Source organism: Musca domestica, unplaced genomic scaffold (genome assembly GCF_030504385.1).
Source record: "Musca domestica strain aabys unplaced genomic scaffold, Musca_domestica.polishedcontigs.V.1.1 11, whole genome shotgun sequence".
Classification (NCBI taxonomy): domain Eukaryota; kingdom Metazoa; phylum Arthropoda; class Insecta; order Diptera; family Muscidae; genus Musca; species Musca domestica.
The window spans coordinates 3009713-3031855 of record NW_026712133.1 but is presented as its reverse complement, the minus strand read 5'-3'; the positions used below and the strand labels follow the sequence as shown (position 1 = coordinate 3031855).

The following is a 22143-nucleotide window of genomic DNA, read 5'->3' as shown; positions in this document are numbered from 1 at the left end:
ACGCAAGAAGCAATATGCAAATGAAACCGAAGCGTAGGATCTAATATTACGCCCAAATCAACGAAATAATCAACATTATCTAATTTGTGGGAGCCAATACAGTAATTAGATAATAAGGTTTGGGATCGAAAGAAAGACAACTTTTTTCATTTTATTAGATTAAAGGTCATACCATTTGCACTACACCAGTTTACGAGTGAGTATAAATCATATTGTAAAGAAATTTGATCGCTAAGTGAATTTGTGTGAAGAAAAAGCTTCACATCATCAGCGTACATTAAGATTTTGGAAAAACGAACTACGTTTGAAAGGTCATTTAGGTAAAGAACAAACAGTAATGGGCCCAAGTGTCTTCCCTGGGGTACACCAGATGAAACAATGATATTCTTCGAAGAGACATCATTAAAAATAACTCTTTGTGTACGATTATGTAAGAAGAAGGATATCCAGTTTAAAAGTGATGTTGGGAAACCCATTAAGTCTAGTTTTTGAAGCAACAGCTTATGAACTAACGTATCAAAAGCTTTGTTAAAATCAGTGTAAATAACGTCAGTCTGTTGCTTATTGACAAAACCATTTTGAACTTGACAAACAAATTCTAATAGATTAGAAATCGTAGATCTACCTTTCATTTAGCGATACACCTATAATTATTGATGACACTCCTATTTCCTGATTTATGCAGGGGGATAACAAAGCTCAAGCGCCAATAGCATGGGAAATATCCTTTAAGCAGGCCATCCACAGGCGAATTTGTTCGACGAACATGTGTTGTTTATATCGTTGGTGTTAGTGAATCTTGTGTTCGTCGTTTTGTTCGCCAAAAATTAAAACGTTTCAATCTTTTCTGTGTTCGCATGAACATTTGACACAGTGGGTGGCAGTGTTCGCCGAACATCAGTTGAAAAATATTTTTTTAGAGTGAAGACGTACTTAAAATGTCACAACAATTTCTATTGCAGTACTCTGTAGATGATAATTCAACACGCCCAGTATTGGTCACGCAAAATAACAACGTGGCAGCATCTTCGTATAATGATTTATTCAACAGCGATGAATATGTATAAAGATTAAAATTAATATTAGACTTAAATGAAATTATTAAAATAAAACATTTTTATTCTTACTTTTATATTCTTACTCTTAATATTTATATACGGCTTAAAATAAAACATTTTTATTCTTACTTTTATATACGGCTTAAGCATTTTAATTATTACGCCACATGTCTCGAAAACTACGCGTCCAAGACTCTGGGGAGAAATTCCAGTTAAAAATTTTAAATCTTCGTAGCTTTGGAAACTTGCCAAAAAGCGCAAAGTCGCTGAAAGCCTTTCATTTGCACTCATTGCTTCTCTCATTGTAGTATCCTGTCGATGAATTTCTGGAGCTACCAAATTTAATAGAGCTGCATATGTTTCAGCGTCGATTCTAAGAAAATTCTTTAAATCCACCCGAGAACTTTCTTTCAGATCCTTTAAGAGTTTTGTATGTGTGAACTTTTGGCGCTTTGCATACCATTCTTTCATCCATATGCTGTGCTTTCTTTTTTTAACTCCCCTTATTTTTTTTCCTCCAAACAAACATGTATTGTCATCAAGGCAATGACTGTGTCGCGGTCGCTGTCTGATGACATGTTTACTCGATGAAAATTGTTTACAAATGATGTTCGTGAGCATGTTCGCACTCGTTTGTGGCAAATGAAATTTTTGTTCGTCGAACAGATTCGTCTGTAGATGGCCTGCTTTAGATAGGGAGAAATTACAAATTTTAGTGAGAGGTACAGAAATTTCACGTTTACGTTGGAACGCCGTCAGGGCCTGGAGAGAATGAGGAGCGTAGTGTTCTTAACCCATAGAAAACTTCGTCATCTGTCATATCATCAATACGAGGAGAATGATTTAATTTTTCAATAATATAGCTGCAAGAAACATTAAAAGTATTCTGGGTATAAGATGATTGATAAAAACTCAGCAAATAAATTAGAAATCACTAAGTTGTCAAAAGATTCACTATTGCCAAGTTTCATACTACTGGGAAATTTATGTGCCTTCCTTTTGGAATTTACAAATTTAAAAAAGTTTTTGGATTTATGTAGCAGATTTTGTTTCATTTTTATTAAATATTGCGAATAACATTTGCAGTTTTCAGAGTTATATCTACTCCTTGCGGAAGAATACTTTGAATAGTTCAGTGCAGTATTCGACTTTTTAAATTTTTTGAATAATCTGCTTTTCAAATTCGTAAACGTCTCAGTGAAGGCATAAACCAAGCAGGACCCTGATCTAAATTTTGTTTTACTATAGGTACAGAACTAGATAATGCAAAATTAAGTTGCTCATAAAATTTTGAGACACATAAGTCAATGTCATCATTAAGATGCCATATAGTGTTAGATAAAATAGAGCGCAGTTTAATAAGGTTTGTTTTCCCAAAGTTACGCCTATCAATAGAAGCATTAACAGAATTAGAATTCAGGGAGGAGTTTCTTAATCGAGGTTTATCGAAAGCGTAGGGTGATAACTGTCTTCAGGGAGTACATAGGGAGAGCATCTAGAAATCGAAATATTCAATGAAGACAAAAAAATTAAGTCTAACAACCTGTCTTTAACATTTAACACATGGTTTTCTTGGTACAGACAAAGCTCAAATATCTTATACCAAAAGTTAACAAAACCTGTTGGGTATGTCAGAGGTATGTAATCTAGAATTTTTTTCACCTGAGGTCCGAAATACCCAAGGAAGGTTAAAATCTCCTAAACAAATTAATGTAGAATTACCTGTAAACAACGAAGACACCTTTGCAAAAAAATCTGCATGGTTAAGAAAAATTTTAAGAAAATAGTATTACCAATGATATTTAATTTTGCGCAGATATATTCAATATTATGATCCGCTGAGACATCAATCATTTCTGAAGGAATCGAGTTATGAACTGAACAGAGAATAACTCAATGTCCATGACATCAGGTTTTAACCACGTTTCAGCGAAAGCAATTATTTTATATTCAGAAAAGAAACTTTTAAGGAAAACATATCTAAGCTTAGTGTTTAATCCCATCCCAGTTACGATGTTTACAGACTTATCTACATTGGAGCGTTCTCTAAAAACAAATTCTTTTACCAATATATCATCGGGCCAAAACGAACTACTAACAACAGTGTTAGAAAGTCTATTAGGAACTGTTATTTTAAACGACGAAATGTCGCGCTCCTGTGACGAGTTAAATTTAAAGATGTTTAAATCATTATCGCTTACGTCACGTAACTTAGATTTCATATAATTACGGATATTAACAATAGAAGTTTCAGGATGAAGTCTGGATACAAAAACTGTTTTGCGACGTGCGACAACAACATGCTGGTTAGAAGTTGACGGATCATCAACATTTACAGCAGCCGAAGGGTTTGGAGGAGCTTGCACCACAATTGCAGGTGGGTTAGAAAATGCTCTTTTGGAAGTCGTACAATTCGATATTGAGGTTGTAGCGTTGGAAGTAAAATCCGAGTATTTACGATTATCATGAGAAACTAGTTTATTACTATTAGGAGGAGGATTTGGCGAAATCGGAGAATTTAAGCTGATTAAATTATCAAGACTTAAATTGTTTGTTTCGATATTGTTAACAACAGCTGAAGCTTTTTTCCTCTTTGGAGAACCATCAGATAATTCAAGCCTGTTAACCAATTTTTCAATTTTTTCAAATTTTTTAAAAGTTCAATTAAAACTTTTTTTAAATTATCGATTTCAGCCTTAGTTTCTTTTAAAGGCTATGATAATCAACTTGAAGATCTCTACAATCAAAACAAGACCAACGTAGACCCTTAGTATTGTCAGTAATTTAATCACACTGTTTACCATTAAAACCAGCACATTTAAGATGCATAAAATTATCACAAACAAAACTTATAATCTATCTTTCACAACTCATTTACAGCAAAATCTCACCTCCTTCAAAATAGAAGTGATTTCCACTTGGTCAAAATATATAAATCATCCAAAAAAATGTACAGTAAAAAAATTAAAAGTTTTTTGTGTTTTTTTTTTCAAGATATATAATGTTCTATGCAGCTCAAATCTGGGGTTTTGAAAAATATAAAGTATGAGAAAAATATAAAGTTCGATTTTTTTTTATTTAATGTTTTACATTCCGAACAATACGCCCACCTAGATACTGCAACTAGAAGTTCGTATCCCCCAATTTTTTTCGACGATCCAAACGCTTAACTTTCCCGCTTCTGCTGGCCGAAAGTGCCACCTCCCCATAAGTTATTGAAACAAAAAACTGACGTAATACAAAAAAATATATATGCCTGTTGAGGTTCCTAGTTCATGACACCGATAAGGCAACATTCGATACCTCAACAACCATCAGAAAAGATATATAGCTATGAAAGAAGCTAACAACTTTAGCCACCAAAAACTAAAGGATAAATTCAGACCGTCAGAGCATTATATTTAAAACAAGTGTTTTATTAAAACATAAGCCAAAAGTTACTTATAAGTATGTATTACCTGTATACTTATCATGTTGTCTAGTATTCAAATTTATTGTTCTTCGTCTTTGTAAAACAAATACATTCGGCTAATAAAGCTACTATGTTGATAAGCTTTTATTTGTTCCATTGTTATGTATGATCTGTCTGTTAACCACCATTGTTCGACTATTAATCAGCTGGTGTGGTGAAAAAAGGGTTTGTAGTTAGTGCGACGAGTAACGTAACTTATAAATCATAGTACATACATTCAGAACCACAATAATAATAAACAAACATTTGGATAATAATAAACAATGAAATAAAAAGGAACACAAAAACAAAACTAAATAAGCACAAAAACGAAATACCTTGAACATAGAGGCACTTTACATTAAGCATTTTAACGCGCGTGCCCACGCTTTGCGTTTCTAAGAGGGTAAGAGGATGTAAGGTGCTTGCGGGGTAGACCAGCAGGCTCGATCGAAAGTTTGAGGGGGAACTTTTGACATTTCTCTTTCTTGTGTTTCGTGTTATTTATGTGTTGCTTCATATGTTTTCGTTTTTCAACAGGCAAATTACAGACAATGGCGGGCGAACAGGTGAGTTTTGATTTATTCAGAAAAAATTGTATAATTGTGATTATAATTTTAATTCCTTAGGTGTGTGGTTTAAAAAAAATTAATAAATTAATGTGGACCCAGGAGTTAGTGGAGTTGTTGATAACGAAATATCAACAATATGAATTTTTGTACAATACTTCACACCCTCATTATGCAGATAGGGTAAAAAGATCAAATGCCTTATTTGAAATCTGCAAGGAATTAAAGGAGGTGGATAATAATATATCAGAGGAATGTATAAAAAAGAAAATACACACATTGCGCTCACAATATGTCAAGGAGCTCCAAAAAGTTTCCTGTAGCAAAAAGAGTGGTGCTGGTGCCGATGATATTTATGAACCAAAACTTTGGTGTTATTCGCAGCTGCAATTTTTAAAGTCTTTTTGCTCTGTTCGGGATGGGGAGTCAAATATTCCGCAAGTAAGTAATTGTATTTAAAAATACAAACCTTTAGTTAAGCTTGTGGCCATTCACAAAACAGATAATAATGTAATGTAAATATAAAAAACGTATTATTTTACTTTTTTGTGGATGGCCACAAGCATAACTATGGATTATATTAATCAACAAACAAAAAGGTGAACGTTTTTTAATTTGTTTAGACAGAGAACCTGGCCACAACTACAGAGGAGTTATACCTGGCGATACCTTCTCCAAAAGCAAGTCCATCTTTATCCAGTCCATCTTTATCTAGTGTGACTTTACTCAGTCCATCAGAAAATCATGTTCCAAGGAAAAGAGTATGTATATTATTAGCGTAAATGAAAAATGACATATCGCCCAAAAATGTTCTGTGTTAGTTATTTTTGTTCAAAAAATATAACAAAAATGACAAAATGCAAAGACAAGGCACAGATGTGAAAGGAAATATTTCTTTAAATTTTTCAAAAAAAATTGAAATGTGAGTCCTATCGTCTTCACATCCCCATATTTCTTCCAAGATCAGGTGTGAAGAACGGATAGAAAGAACTTTTCCTTTTGGAACCTCCTCCACAACTTATCAAAATTTTGAACAACCATCACGATCATAAAAGTTCATAAAAAGTTTACACACATGATGCAATCCTGTCACACCCAATGTTTATATCAGACTTAGGTCATAAAGGAAGTGGACAATATTGTCCTAATTGTAAATTTTGTAAATATTGTAAAATTTTGAATAATAATAAAACATGTCAAAATATATTTTAATATACGGACATAAGCTGAGGGTATCAATCTGTCGGCAAACCAACTGATACTTTTTAACTTGTTCTGTTTTATTTGTATGTTTTATATTTTATTATTTGTATTAAAATCATAAAATAATATAATTATATAATATAATATAATCAGTTACAATTTTAAATCTTGCCAATGGAGCTGCCCTTCTTGATTAAAATATTCTTCGAAGCCTTGTCTTACTAATTGGGCAGATCGCCGTACGGGGCACTCTTTTCCATCACTTATATTTGTAGAAGATGAATCGTCAATGGCGGTATATGATGATTGATTTATGTAATTTACATCTCTTTTGCTAAGTAAATTATGCAACACGCAACAAGTTTTTGTAATTAAGTGAACTTTTTCAACACTTAGATTCATTTTTCTTTGAAATATAAGAAATCTGTTACTTAATATGCCAAATGCATGTTCCACTACATGTCTAGCCCGTGAAAGTCTAATATTAAATATTTTTCTTTCTTTGATTTTTGTGTGGTATGGGTATGGCTTCATTATATGCTTGTGGAGCGGAAACGCATCATCTCCGACTATTACATATGGAAGTTTTCTTCCATTTCCAATGACTTCATCCGTTGGAAAGTAATTATCGCCATTGTCAATAATTTGTTTTAAATCACTATGCATTAACACTCTTGCATCATGTGTGCGACCATTACATCCCACGTTTATATATATAAAGCGGCAATCTGCATCAACTAACGCCAACAACACAATGCTGTGTGTACCCTTATAGTTGTAGAAAAAAGATCCATCTTTTTTGAGCGCTTGAAAAGAAATGTGTTTTCCATCCAATGCGCCAATGCAATGAGGAAATTGCCATTTCATTGTAAACTTGTCTGCAATATTCTTCCATTCACTGACTGTATCTGGAAACTGTAATATTTTTTTTTTTAGCAAAGACAAACAAAACCAGTAAAACTTGATGGGATTCGAGAAAAAATATTTAGGAAATTGGATAATGAACCAAAATGTGACTGGCTCGGCAAGGAAGTAGTGGCGCAGCTGAACTACATCAAAAACGAAAAAATTCAGCAAAGGACAATATGGAAAATCCAAGATGCGCTAAGAGAAGGAATAATGGAGGATGAGAAGAGTGATGACGCCAATTCAGAAGACTATTCAGCATGCTCTTCACATGTAGAAGAATTAGACTCCACAAGTACTACTTCCAGCCCAATGCCCAGAACCCCAGACATATTACAACTGTCTATAGATCGACTGTTTGATGATGAAAGCAACAATTATTTTAAGTTTTAATATTATATACAATTTCAAAATTTAAATGAATAAAAAAAATTGTAACACAAAACTTAACCAAAACAAAAACCTTTAAATATTTGTCTTTGAAACAACTCCAAATAGCTTCACAAACTTCAGGGACTGTAGCGGAAAGAAAAGATTCTGATAATCTTGTTTGGAAATTGGTACTCCTGTAAAATTCTCCTGTAGCAAGATATCGAAGTGTTGCTGCTAATTTTTCTGCAGGAGATATAGATTTTCTTAACAATGTATCCTGTTTTCTTATGCTGCCTTCTATAGTCTGTAGGATGTAGTTAAAAGTTTCACAGTCCATCCGGATGTACTGATAGAAAGACAATTCATCATTGCCAAGTTCCTTCATAAGAAAAGGAAACGACCCCATATTTTCCCGCTCATTCCGCCATGGTTTCACCCATTCCCTTCTTCTTCTTTTGTTAGGCATGTTTTCGGCTTCTTCATAGAAATCCAATAATGTAAGGATAATTTCCAAATTTTCCCGATCATCCATATCTAAATGGTCCACAGCAAATTCTGTTAAATCTAATATTTCCTCAATCAATTATTCTTTTTCTAAGTTATCCACCCTTGTTTATAAAAATACTTGTTATGAATGAATTGCAAAGAGAAATAAATAAGTAAATGTCAAAACTTCCAAATTATAAACGCGCGTTAAAACCATTAATGTAAACACATCTTGCGTTTCGAAGGATGATCAAAAGAGAATTTCATGCGTTTAACGCGCGTGAAAGGCTCAATGTAAAACTGGTCATACTGTTGAGTGCGGTTGAGCCGCTGGGAAAATTTAGTAATTAACAAGTTAAGAAAGAGAATAAAAGAAAAAAAACATAATACCCTCCACCATTTGGAACGAATTTGGAAATTTTCAAAAAATAAAATCCCTAAAAAAATTCTGTTAAAGTTATAAAAATACCAAATATAGCTGTTATATTGGGGTCTATACGACGTGGACCTACATAGGCATTGTTTGTCATAAGCCATTACCATATTCAAATTCAAAACTTGTAATAAACGGTGAATAATGTAGCTAAAATCATCAAAATATCATATATAGGGAGGTTCCGTTATATCGGAGCTGTGCGAAGACCTGGACCTGCATAGACAATTTTCTGTCACAGACTGTAGTTCCCATAACGAACTCTAAATACGTAATTGGAAAAATTCTGGTGAAAAATTACCTTAAAATCATCAAAATACCGAATATTGGGCGGTACCGTTATATGGGGGCTATACGAAGACGTGGACCTGCACAGACAATTTTCTGTCTTAGGCTGTAGTATCCATTTCGAACTTCAAATACCAAATTTGAAACAGTTCCGGTAAATAATGTCGCTAAAATCATCAAAATACCGAAAAAAGGGATTTACCATTATATTACCATGGCCTATTTACGAACTTAACCTGCCTACTAGAAAAATAAACATGTGTGCAAAATTTGAGTCTTCTATCTCAATTCATTCGAAAGATAGCGTGATTACAACAGAGAGACAGACAGACAATCGGACATAGCAAAATCGACTTAGAATTTTACGCTGATCAAGAATATATATACTTTGTTGGGTCTGACGTGAGCATTTCGAGGAGTTGCAAACGAAATGATAAAGTTAGTATACTCTCCATAGTATTGTGGAGGGTATAAAAATAAATATACTATAATTACATATTTCTCAGCCGACATAAAATATTACATGCGAACAATTCGGTGTCTTGTGCGTTGACGCACGCGAAAAAGTTTGAGATTATAAATAATAATTTAAATCGACACGTGCTCTAGCAAATAAGATATGCATTTGCTTTCTGTACTATTGTTATGTATTATCGATCTGTTAATTCCCGTTATTCGGCTATTGATCAGCTGGTGTGGTCAAAAAGAGCTTGTAGTTAGTGCGATGAATAACGTAGCGTATAAGGCATTATACATACATTGAACATCACAACAGTAATAAAGTTCGGCTGGGCCAAACCTTAAATACCCTCCACCATTTACAACGAATTTGGGAATTTTTAAAAAAATAAATACGTTTACAATTCTTTTAAAATATAAAAAATAGCGAATATAGCCATAATTTTTGGTGTCTTACGACGTGGACCTACATAGGCAATGTTTGTCATAAGCCATTACCATATTCAAAGCTTGAAATAAATGGTGAATAATGTAGGCAAATTTGAAACATTTCCGTTTAATAATGTCGCTAAAATTATCAAGGTAATGAATATAGGGAGGTACCGTTTTATGTGGGCTATACAAAGACGTGTGCCTGCACAGACAATTTTCTGTCTTAGGCTGTAGTATCCATTTCGAACTTCAAATACAAATTTGAAACAATTCCGGTGAATAATGTCGCTAAAATCATCAAAATAACGAATATCGGGAAGTACCGCTATATGGGGGCTATATGAAAGCGTGGACCTACATGGCCCATTTACGAACTTAACCTGCCTACTGGAAAAATAAACATGTGTGCAAAATTAAAAGTTTCTTGTGTTTTTTTCTTCAAGATGTATAATGTACTATGCATTACAAATTTAGGGTTTTGAAAAATATAAAGTATGAGAAATTTTCAAGTTTTTTTATTTAATGTTATACATTCCGAACAATACGCCCAACTAGATACTGCATCTAGAACTTGGTCTCCCCCAATTTTTTTTCGATCCCAACGCCTTTCTCTCGCTCCTGCCAGCGAAAAGGGCCATCTTGCCATACGTTATTAAAACAAAATACAAGAAATATACTTGTAATAAAAAAATTATATGCCTGTTGAGGTTCCTAAATCATAACAACGATGAGGCATCAATCGATACTTCAACAATCATCAGAGAAGATATATAGCTATGAAAGAAGTAACAACTATAGCCAAAAAAAAATGTTTTGATAAAAGTATTTAATTAAAACAAGTGTGTTATTAATACATAAGCCACAAGATACTTATATGTATGTATTACCTGTATACTTATTATATTGTCTAATATTTAAATTTATTGTTCTTCGTCTTTGTAAAACAAATACTTTCGGCTACTAAAGCTACTCTGTTGATAAACTTTTATTTGTTCCATTGTTATGTATGATCGGCCTGTTAACCACCATTGATCGACTATTAAGCAGCTGGTATGGTGAAAAAATGGTTTGTAGTTAGTGCGACGAGTAACGTAACGTATAAATCATAGTACAAACCATGGTAGAAGAATACAGGTAGTCGCATCGACACAGCTGCTGGGACAATGAACTGTCAAACCGATTTTGGAATTGAAAATGTTGAATGAAAACTTATTGAAATTTGTAAAAATTTTTGAAAAATTCATATTATAACAACCACCGACTTGCGTCGTATAAGAAAACATTTACAAATATACTTATTTTTGATAAACTATTTTAAAAATTTTGACATATCAATGGTCATAGGGCCTATACGAAGACCTGGACTAACATAGACAATTTTCTGTTAGACTGCAGTTCCCATAACGAACTCTAAATACGTAATTTGAAAAATTCTGGTGAATAAATTAGCTAAAATCAATAAAATAACGAATATTGGGCGGTACCGTTATATGGGGGCTATACGGAGACGTGGACCTGCCCAGACAGTTTTCTGTCTTAGGCTGTAGTATCCATTTCGAACTTCAACTACCAAATTTGAAACAATTCCGGTGAATAATGTCGCTAAAATCATCAAAATACCGAATATCGGGAGGTACCGTTATATGGAGGCTATATGAAAACTTGGACCTACATGGCCCATTTACGAACTTAAACTGCCTACTGGAAAAATAAACATGTGTGCATTTTAGCCTTCTATATCAATTCATTCGAAAGATAGCGTGGAGAGTATAAAAATAAATATTCTATAATTACATGTTTCTCAGCCGACGTAAAATATTACATGCGAACAATTCAGTGTCTTGTGCGTTGGCACACGAAAATGTTTGAGATTATAATAATTGAAATCGACACGTAATGTTTAATTTAGAATTGCATTAAATATTGCTTTGTATTGACCCCTGGTTTGGTCCTTAATTATTCGTTAAAATGTACGCGCTACGGTTTATTGCAACCTTGTGCTAGCGTCTTTGACATTTTAACGAGTAATTAGTTGTCACTTGTTTTGCCGCCTCCTTTTGACATCAAGTAGTTTTTCGCTGTCATTCGGACAGACAACACCAGCAATATCGTTTGCAAAGTACATATCGTTGTGCGTAGAAAGGCATATTGTTGCCACAGGTAATAACGTTACCTCTTACTAAACTAAGAATAAATAGTTGTATATATTAAGAAAAACTCTTGTTTTATTTCTTTTTATATTTCCCCCCTACGGTCCACTGCTCGACGCATTCTGCGTTTTATTCCCATTGGCGGAGCCCCTCTGAGCTAAACATTGGTCCAATCGAACCGGATATTCCAGCCCTCTTGGACGCTTTTGGAAACCACAACATACAGTCCATTACTCCTGCATTACAAGGTATGTATAGTGCAGTTTTTCAAGTGAGCTCGCGTAATTAAATTACCGCGACACCAACAAAACATTCGGTTTTGTTTAGGTCCAAAGGTTGTTTTACAACGTCACATCTTTCTTTTGTTTTGTTTCCCGCCAATCGTTGGCTTCTAATGTGGATGATTGCATTCGGCAGCATTATAATCAAAACAAAACTCGAAAATAAAATTGTTGCAAAAATCGTTTGCTAACTTTCTTTGTTTTGGTTCATGTAAAACAACAAAACATTAAACATCTCGTTTCGTTGATACCAACAAAAACGTCGTCGTTGTTAGTTTTTAGTTTGGTGTGCTTTACTACCTAAAGCAAAGATTGCAATATTATACTTTTTGTTTGGTCTGTCCGCTTTAATATTGCATATTGCTGTTGTTACATTTATTCTCTTTTTCTCGTTGTAACAACAGTCAAATTCATTTTCTGTTTTGTTTGTCGCAAACAACAACAACACTGTTTGATCATCCACTAACATCACTGCTTGCTTTGTCGTTGTTCTCTGATCAGCACTAGTTGTTTGAGCTTTGTTAGATCAGTGAACGAACATAACAAACGAAGGAAGAATATTTTTGTTTATTCCTCTTTCTGTCGTGTCCGTTTAGGTTGAATAGCTACACTACGTTGGTCGGTCACCTCTGCTTGTTATATTAGTTGGTATTGGGTGTAAAATTATTATTATTAAAGCTAAATTAATATAGTTATTTGTTGTTTTCAACTTTTGGAAATTAATAAACCCTATAGGCGGTCATTTTGACAAGTTAAATAAATAAAAATAAAATTGTAATTTTATTTATTCCTCTATTTTTCCAAATTTGGTTCGACGTTTCTTGCTATAATTATGGCCTCCTCTCCTCTACAAACTTTCATAAGAGACTCAGAGGCCCTGATAAAATTTGGTGCACTAATCGGTGCAATAAAAGACGATTTAGAAATTAGTATGCTAGAGGAAAGGAAGAGCAAGTTAGAAAAACTATGGCAATCGGTCTATAAGTCGTTACAAAGCTTAGAAAATTCGAAAAATGTTACAAAAGAATATCAGCATTTGGCAGAAAGTAAATATGATGTTTCTTTAAACATTTACTCCAGCACTATGGCCACAATTAATAGAAAAATTATAAAAACTCGTTGTGTATTAAAAAATTTGATTAAAAACGCGGATAAAAATCAAGAGCAATCGGCTCAATCTCTTTTGCTTCCTGAATCGCAGGAAAATATTGCGCAAGTATTTCTTCTGGTTGTGATATCGTTCACAATATGGCATTGCCCCCAATTGATATTGATATTTTTGAGGGAGATTTTTCTTCTTGGCCTTCCTTTCGGGATTTGTTTAGCGCCATTTACATAAATCACTCGACATCACTCAAATGAGATGTCGAACGCATGTTCTATTTGCCTAATAAAACTGCTGGAGAAGCTCGGGAAATCGTTTCGCAGTTTCCTCTAACTAACCGTGGTTTTGCTTTCGCATGGAAAGCATTAAATGATGAATTTAATAATATTCGATTATTGGTTCATCATCAACTAAAGTCGTTGCATAATCTTCCGATTCTTGAGAAAGAAACTGCAATGGGTCTTAAGGAGATCCGACGGGGAATTAATAGTTGCATTTTTTCTATGTCGATCTATAACGTTCCCACAGATCAATGGGATCCGATACTTGTCTTTCTTTGCCTGCAACGCTTGCCGGAAGAAATGACAATGCTATGGGAACAAGGTATTAAAAACAAATCGGCCCTTTCTTCGTGGAAAGATTTAGACACCTTTCTTTCAGAAAGGATTAACACGCTCGTGTGTTTAGAAGGTTATAGATAGAAATCCATTCCTTTGCAGGATTCAAATTCGCCTGATACCGCTAGAAAGTCCAAATCTAAATGTTCGTCTTCCCCTTCTATTGGAAAATCGTGTCGTCTTTGTCATGAGAAAATCCATCGCCTTCATTTTTGCTCAAAATTTAAGGAATTAGCCCCCGCAAAAAGGTTTGCATTCGTCAACCGCCACGAACATTGTATAAATTGTTTGGTAAAGGGACATAAACTAGTAAATTGTACTAATAATAGTTGTTGGAAATGTGGTCAACATCATCATACGTTACTACATCGCGAATCATTAAAACCGAATAGTTCGTTTCCGGTTCTGACTCCAAAAGTTCAGGCAAGCTCGTCAAAATCGTTGTTGTCAGCTGCAGCCCCAGTTTTTCGTCCCTCAAAATATACATCCTCCACATCGGTTGGAGTCGAAAATCCTAAATCCAACTTTGTTCATTCGAAATCGCTGTACAAAATGTCCAAAGGAACCTTATTAAGTTTATAAAAATGAATTTATCAGAAGGTAATCAGTCAACAAAACGTAAATTTGTAAGCAATGTTGTAAAGCGACCTTCACATAAAATCGGTCTTGCGACAGCTGGCAATGTATATACCGACATAGGCACAGGGTCTCAATTGGAACCCCCCTCGAACATCGTTTCGGGAAACACGTAGCTAGATTGAAGTCCGAATCTGTAACTGCAGGATCATCTGCGGCTTCAAAATATTACATTTCGTGTAATAATATGCTTGATTGAAGTCCGAATCTGTTACTGCAGATTCATCTGCGGCTTCATATTATCGTTGTAGCGGAGATGGATTCCGAATCTGTTACTGCAGATTCATTTGCGTTTCCATTCCCTACATTTTGTTCGAATAAAAAGCTCACACTGAACTATGCGTCCAGTACCTACCATCGGAACTTATTTCGATTTTGTTTAATTATGTTGAAACATGCTTTGATGTTTCAGGGGCGTCGGCATGTTTAATTTAGAATTGCATTAAATATTGCTTTGTATTGACCCCTGGTTTGGTCCTTAATTATTCGTTAAAATGTACGCGCTACGGTTTATTGCAACCTTGTGGTAGCGCCTTTGACATTTTAACGAGTAATTAGTTGTCCCTTGTTTTGCCGCCTCCTTTAGACATCAAGTAGTTTTTCGCTGTCATTCGGACATCGTTGTGCGTAGAAAGGCATATTGTTGCCACATGTAATAACGTTACCTCTTACCAAACTAAGAATAAATAGTTGTATATATTAAAAAAAACTCTTGTTTTATTTCTTTTTATATTTCCCCCCTACGGTCCACTGCTCGACGCATTCGGCGTTTTACTCCCATCGGCGTAGCCCCTCTGAGCTAAACACGTACACTAGCAATTAAGATATGCATTTCTTTTCTGTACTATTGTTATGTATGATCGATCTGTTAATTGCCATTATTCGGCTATTGATCAGCTGGTGTGGTGAAAAAGAGCTTGCAGTTAGTGCGATGAATAATATAGCGTTTAAGGCATAATACATACATTGAATACAACAACAATAATAAATAAAAAATGGATTAATAACAAACAATGAAAATAATAGGAACAACAAAAGAGTAAAAAGCAGTAAGTTCGGCCGGGCCAAACCTTGAATATCCTCCACCATTTACAACGAATTTGGGAATTTTTAAAAAATGTTCAACTAGTGGTGGTCATTTGCCACTAGAGGTGACTCAATATATGATGAATCGGCAAAAAATTTAGTATGGTTACACATTTGTTGCTTTTGTGTATTTCTTTCCAAAAAAATAAGTTGAACAGATTCAAAGAGAGAATTTGCGGTTTTACCTATTTTCTACTGATTACACACATTAAGGGGCACCACTCAAAGAGGGCTGGCATGTTGAGGTTCCTGGTTCACGACACCAATAAGACAAAAATTATTCACTAAAAAAATTTTGTAATAAAAAGAATATAAATTCATACCGGCAGAGTCTTTTATTTAAAACAAATGTTTTATTGAAATATAAGCCGCCAGTGCCTTACTCGTAATACATAAGTATCGCCTGAAAAGGTAAATTACAGAAAATGCAAGGCTGGGAATACTTATTTGAAATGAGGTTACCTTTAATTCATTGAACCATGATCGCCTGTATACTTGTTGTGTTTTCTAATACTCATATTTACTGTTGTTAATCTTTGGGCTCTAATGCTTCTCTGTAATTTTAGAACCCCTTCAATTTCGGGACATAATTCAGACATTAAAATGCGCAACCAATACAATATACAAAAAATACACTTGAAGAACAATGTAAGCGTAACAATCACATACCAAACTTTGACGTAATACGAGTATTACAGTGGAAGAATAAGGAGTTTATTTCAAACCCAACCGTAAAAATGCAGCTTAATGTTGTCGGCATTTATAGAAAAATAAATCTTGCAATGTGTAGAAATAATCAGTGCAATAAGAGCAAAAGAGCTAGTAAAAACTACATTAGCTTTTAAGTAAATCTGACTAGTTTATTGGATAAACAAGCAATTTTTTTGAAAATCAAAAAATGCATTTTTAAGATAGCCAAATATTGGAAATACTTTATTGTAATCAGCAACATAAAAAATCTAGCTACCCAAAACTCACAAAAAATTGTTTTTGTTACGATCCTTCTTCGAATTAAATAAAGTTTTTTTAAAAGCTTAAGCTTTATTGCCAGATACATATGTCAGTGCCACAACTTAGATTTATGGTGAGAACAGTTTTACAAAAACGTTTCTGTAAATAACGGCGTAAAACAAAGTTGCATGCCAAGTCCTACAATTGTCTTCTTATGTGGAATCTGTGTAGCAGATTATACACATTTTGTCTGACTAACATACAGGTTTGTCAGCCCCAGTTTTTCGTCCCTCAAAATATACATCCTCCACATCGGTTGGAGTCGAAAATCCTAAATCTAACTTTGTTCATTCGAAAAAATGAATTATCGGAAGGTAATCAGTCAACAAAACGTAAATTTGTAAGCAATGTTGTGAAGCGACCTTCACATAAAATCGGTCTTGTGACAGCTGGCAATGTATATACCGACATAGGCACAGGGTCTCAATTGGAACCCCCCTCGAATATCGTTTCGGGAAACACGTAGCTCGATTGAAGTCCGAATCTGTAACTGCAGGTTCATCTGCGGCTTCAAGATATTACATTTCGTGTAATAATATGCTTGATTGAAGTCCGAATCTGTTACTGCAGATTCATCTGCGGCTTCATATTATCGTTGTAGCAGAGATGGATCCCGAATCTGTTACTGCAGATTCATTTGCGTTTCCATTCCCCACATTTTGTTCGAATAAAAAGCTCACACTGAACAATGCATCCAGTACCTACCATCGGAACTTATTCCGATTTTGTTTAATTATGTTGAAACATGCTTTGATGTTTCAAGGGGGTCGGCATGTTTAATTTAGAATTGCATTAAATATTGCTTTGTATTGACCCCTGGTTTGGTCCTTAATTATTCGTTAAAATGTACGCGCTACGGTTTATTGCAACCTTGTGCTAGCGCCTTTGACATTTTAACGAGTAATTAGTTGTCCCTTGTTTTGCCGCCTCCTTTAGACATCAAGTAGTTTTTCGCTGTCATTCGGACAGACAACATCCACAATATCGTTTGCAAAGCACATATCGTTGTGCGTAGAAACGCATATTTTTGCCACAGGTAATAACGTTACCTCTTACCAAACTAAGAATAAATAGTTGTATATATTAAGAAAAACTGTTGTTTTATTTCTTTTTATATTTCCCCCCTACGGTCCACTGCTCGACGCATTCGGCGTTTTACTCCCATCGTTTTACTAAACACGTACACTAGCAATTTAGATATGCATTTCTTTTCTGTACTATTGTTATGTATTATCGATCTGTTAATTGCCATTATTCGGCTATTGATCAGCTGGTGTGGTGAAAAAGAGCTTGTAGTTAGTGCGATGAATAATGTAGTGTTTAAGGCATAATACATACATTGAATACCACAATAATAATAAATAAAAATTGAATAATAACAAACAATGAAAATAATAGGAACAACAAATGAGTACAATCCCACGGCGGCCGGTTCTATGTACCGGATTGACTCGGAGGCATAGTTCTCCGACCAGGGGCCGTCAACCCAGCAAATACATGTTCGTGTTCGTCCATTTTTCTGATGTGGGAGCAACATTACCCGGAATGTTTGCTCCGTATTCTCTTGGTCCGAGCCGGGATCGAGACCAACCCCGGACCATGGTTCTGCTCCGTTTGTCGTAATCGCATCCACAACAGATCGGTTTCGGTGAGATGCAACGGATGCATGGAGTGGGTGCATTTCCGAAATTGATCCGGCCTAAACCGGATACAGGAGTATAGCGATAGGGACTACATTGCTTCCTGCTGCGTCAATGTAGACCCCAGTGAGTCTTCATCTTCGGCGTCCTCATCGTCGTCGCAATATGAGACTCCCCCACAATCTCCTCAACAGCAATCTACGCAGCAGTTGACGCCACACATTGCTGTTCAGGTTCCGGATAATGCATCATTTCTCCAATTTAATTGTGATGGTCTCAGAGGTAAGATCAACGAAATTGTAAGCTTTATGGGTCGGAAGAACATCAAGGTCGCAGCGATCCAGGAAACGAAGCTGAGTACCACCTGCAGGCTTCAAAGTTGTGATGGATACAACGTACTGAGGAAGGATCGCTCCAGAGGTGGAGGATTAGCGTTCCTATTGCACCACTCTGTCCAGTACAGACCTATCTCGCCTGAGCTTGACTCTAGTGACCCGTACATGGAATGTATGGGGGTAGCGGTCAAGTGTGGAACCGCCGAGGTAGAGGTGCTCAACGTGTACATTCCGCCGTTAAATAGCTGTGCCCCACGTTATATGCCTAATATCAGTTCACTACTGGTAGGCAATAACCGTCTGGTGCTAGGGGATTTCAATGCACATCATGAATTATGGCATTCCGTCCTAGGTAATGACCAGAGAGGCATGGCGCTGGCTGAGCAAATTGATAGCTCCACGTTTTGCACAGTGAATGAGGACGCGCCCACCAGAATAAGGGGAGACTGCCATAGCTCTCCGGACATATCCATCGTGTCCCCAGGTCTGACGAATGACGTAACTTGGCAATCAGTCATTTCTCTAGGCTCAGACCACCTCCCCATTATTATCGCCATCAACAGACCACCCGACTTCATTGACTCTGAACGCCGCACTTTCCTTAACTACGGGAAAGCTAATTGGCAAGAATTCAGAGAGTATACCAATCGCCGCTTCAGAGAACTGCCCAACCCATCTGATGTTCAGGTAGCGGATAGGTGTTTCCGGGACATCATCAAAGCTGCAGCCGCTCGCTATATACCTGCTGGTCGAATACCTGAAATAAGACCAAATTTCCCAGCAGAGGCAGCGGGATTAGCAAACGAGCGAGATGAGCTTCGCCGTACTAACCCTAATAACCCCAGAGTCAGGGAACTTACTCTGGAGGTAAACAGGTTAGTAGGTGAGCATAAGCGGAAAAAGTGGTTAGAACATCTGAAGCATTGCAACATCGGTACCGGAACGAGTAAATTGTGGGCAACGGTTAAGTCGCTCTCGAACCCTGGGAAAAAGGACGATCGGACATCTGTCTCATTCAACGGCGTAGAAGTGACAGATCCGAAGAGGTGCGCGTGTTATTTTAAGTAGTTTGTAGACCACCCCGAGAGTGACAGGGCGAAGAGAAGGATCCTACGCCGTGTACGATCTCTTCCAGCCGAGGAGGTACCACCACAATTTACGTTGGCAGATGTTGCACAGGTCATCAGAAGCGCAAAGTCATCCAAAGCGCCTGGTCCTGACGGAATCTCAATGGTGATGTTGAAGCAACTGGATGAACCAGGAGTTGAGTATCTTACAAGTAGCAGTTCCCGATGCCTGGAAATTGGGCAGGGTGGTCCCACTACTGAAGCCAGGCAAGGATGCCAGCAAAAGTGATTCATACAGGCCGATATCACTTTTGTCACCAGTAGCAAAGACGTTTGAGGCTTTACTCCTCCCCAGCATAAGAGAGTGTTTTCCAGTAGCCGATCATCAACAGGGATTCCGAAAACTGCACAGCACAACAACATCTTTACACGCCATTTCCACACATGTCAGTAGAGGTCTCAACCAGAACAGGCCGTGCGATAGAACAGTTATGGTGGCACTTGATTTATCAAAAGCCTTTGATACAGTCAATCATGCCACACTGTTCGAGGACATTGAGCGCACCACCCTCCGGCCAAGTTTGAAACGTTGAATAGTAAACTGCATGTATGGACGCCAGTCGTACGTGGAATTCTGAAACAAGAAGTCGAGCATCCGTAGAGTTAAACAGGGAGTTCCCCAAGGTGGGGTGATATCTCCGGAACTGTTTAACCTCTACCTTTCTGACATTCCACGCCCTCCAGACGGCATAGAGATTATAACGTACGCAGATGATTGTACGCTCGTGGCGTCCGGACCCATTATTGATGACATTTGCGATCGGTTAAACGCTTACCTTGTTGATCACTGCGAGGAATATGAAGATATCCGAAACTAAGTCGACCGCCACACTTTTCACCACATGGACTGCGGAGATGGGGCTATCCTTGAATGTGCAGGTCGATGGTGCAATTATTCCGACCACCAACTACCCCAAGGTATTAGGGGTCACATTCGATAGCCTTTTTAAGTCGTCCGCGCATACCACAGCTATCTGCGACAAGATTAGAAGTAGGAACAAGGTTCTCAAGTCTCTGGCCGGCAGTACTTGGGGAGCTGATAAGGAGACCTTGTTGACCTCTTACAACGCGATAGGCCGGTCTGTGGTAAACTATGCGGCTCCGGTGTGGTCCGCCAACGTCAGTGCTACGCAGTGGAAAAATGTGCAGTCCTGTCAGAATGCCGCCCTTAGAACCGCAACAGGGTGCCTTCTCATGACACCTGTCGATCACCTACATGAGGAGGCGAAGGTCTTACCGGTGCGACAGCATAACAAAATGCTGTCAATGCAATACCTGCTTGGGTGTTATAGACAAAGCCATCCAAATCACCATCTTGTGTATAGGCAACCTCCGCCCAGGCTCGTTAGGAAAGACCTTCATGACCTAGAGAGAGAGGTACAGAGGTATAAGAGAGAGCCTCTAGATCAACAGGCCTATCAAGCGGGACTGAATAGTATTCACTTTAATGCGGTCTCAGAAGCCATTGAAGGATATAGAGTGAATACTGTGCTAGGAGACCATCCCCCTCCCATTGCAGCTGAAGAACGAGAGCTGCCCGACAAACCCGAGTAGTCTTGGCACAATTACGATCAGGATGGTGCAGCCGCCTAAATTCCTACTGGGCCCGGATTAACGGCGACGTGCAGAACATCTGCCCAGCATGTGGCACAGGCCCACATGACATGCTGCACCTATTTCGCTGCCCAGCCAAGCCTACTCACCTAACTCCAGTCTCGTTATGGACACAACCCATACAGGTTGCATCCTTTTTGAGACTGGACTTAGAGGCAGAACCTGATTGAACTGAGTCAGAAAATGGAAAAGAACGAACACGGATGTATGCGCTGCTACAACAACAACAAAAGAGTAAAAAGCAGTAAGTTCGGCCGGGCGAAACCTTGAATACCCTCCACCATTTACAACGAATTTGGAAATTTTTAAAAAATGTTCAACTAAAGGTGGTCATTTGTCACTAGAGGTGACTCAATATATGATGAATTGGCAAAAAATTTAGTATGGTTACACATTTGTTGCTTTTGTGTATTTCTTTCCAAAAAAATAAGTTGAACAGATTCAAAGAGAGAATTTACCTATTACCTATTTTCTACTGATTACACACATTAAGGGGCACCACTCAAAGGGGGCTGGCATGTTGAGGTTCCTGGTTCACGACACCAATAAGACAAAAATTATTCACTAAAAAAATGTTGTAATAAAAAGAATATAAATTCATACCGACAGAGTCTTTTATTTAAAACAAATGTTTTATTGAAATATAAGCCGCCAGTGCCTTACTCGTAATACGTAAGTATCGCCTGCATCGTAGAACTAAGGAGGTTAAGTCATGCAATCATATGTTTACAATTTTTTAAAATTGTTACTTTTGACAACATGTTGTTAAAATTTATATTCATAATTCCGTAGTATATATACAAAATCGGAGATGGGAACTGTTTTCTATGAAGTGAATTTTGAAAAGGTAAATTACAGAAAATGCAAAGCTGGGAATACTTATT

General features: G+C 36.7%; 1 protein-coding gene and 1 long non-coding RNA gene across 9 annotated transcripts in view; one reads left to right on the top strand and one right to left on the bottom strand.

Moving 5' to 3' along the window:
* LOC101889182 (CD2 antigen cytoplasmic tail-binding protein 2 homolog) overlaps positions 1 to 22143 on the top strand; it is a 115397-nt gene that overhangs the window by 73925 nt on the left and 19329 nt on the right. Inside the window, exons 1-5 of one of the 5 annotated variants that reach the window (XM_059129934.1) lie at positions 4689 to 4915; positions 5050 to 5078; positions 5139 to 5519; positions 5702 to 5839; positions 7218 to 8043. The exons of 1 other annotated variant lie outside the window; for it this stretch is intronic. In XM_059129934.1, coding sequence (XP_058985917.1) covers positions 5064 to 5078; positions 5139 to 5519; positions 5702 to 5839; positions 7218 to 7580 — 897 coding nt within the window. In that variant the 5' untranslated portion in view covers positions 4689 to 4915; positions 5050 to 5063 and the 3' untranslated portion in view covers positions 7581 to 8043. 3 more of the 5 variants (XM_059129948.1, XM_059129940.1, XM_059129954.1) reach the window with 3 other exon arrangements.
* On the bottom strand, positions 994 to 12815 carry LOC131806070 (uncharacterized). 4 transcript variants are annotated; one of them, XR_009343951.1, is made up of 3 exons: positions 10545 to 10692; positions 1802 to 1921; positions 994 to 1741 (listed from the first exon to the last, which is right to left on the bottom strand). It is a non-coding gene; the product is annotated as an uncharacterized LOC131806070 (long non-coding RNA). The 4 variants fall into 4 exon arrangements; XR_009343949.1 differs by lacking the exon at positions 10545 to 10692 and adding an exon at positions 4517 to 4655; XR_009343950.1 differs by having other exon boundaries at positions 994 to 1921; positions 10545 to 12815.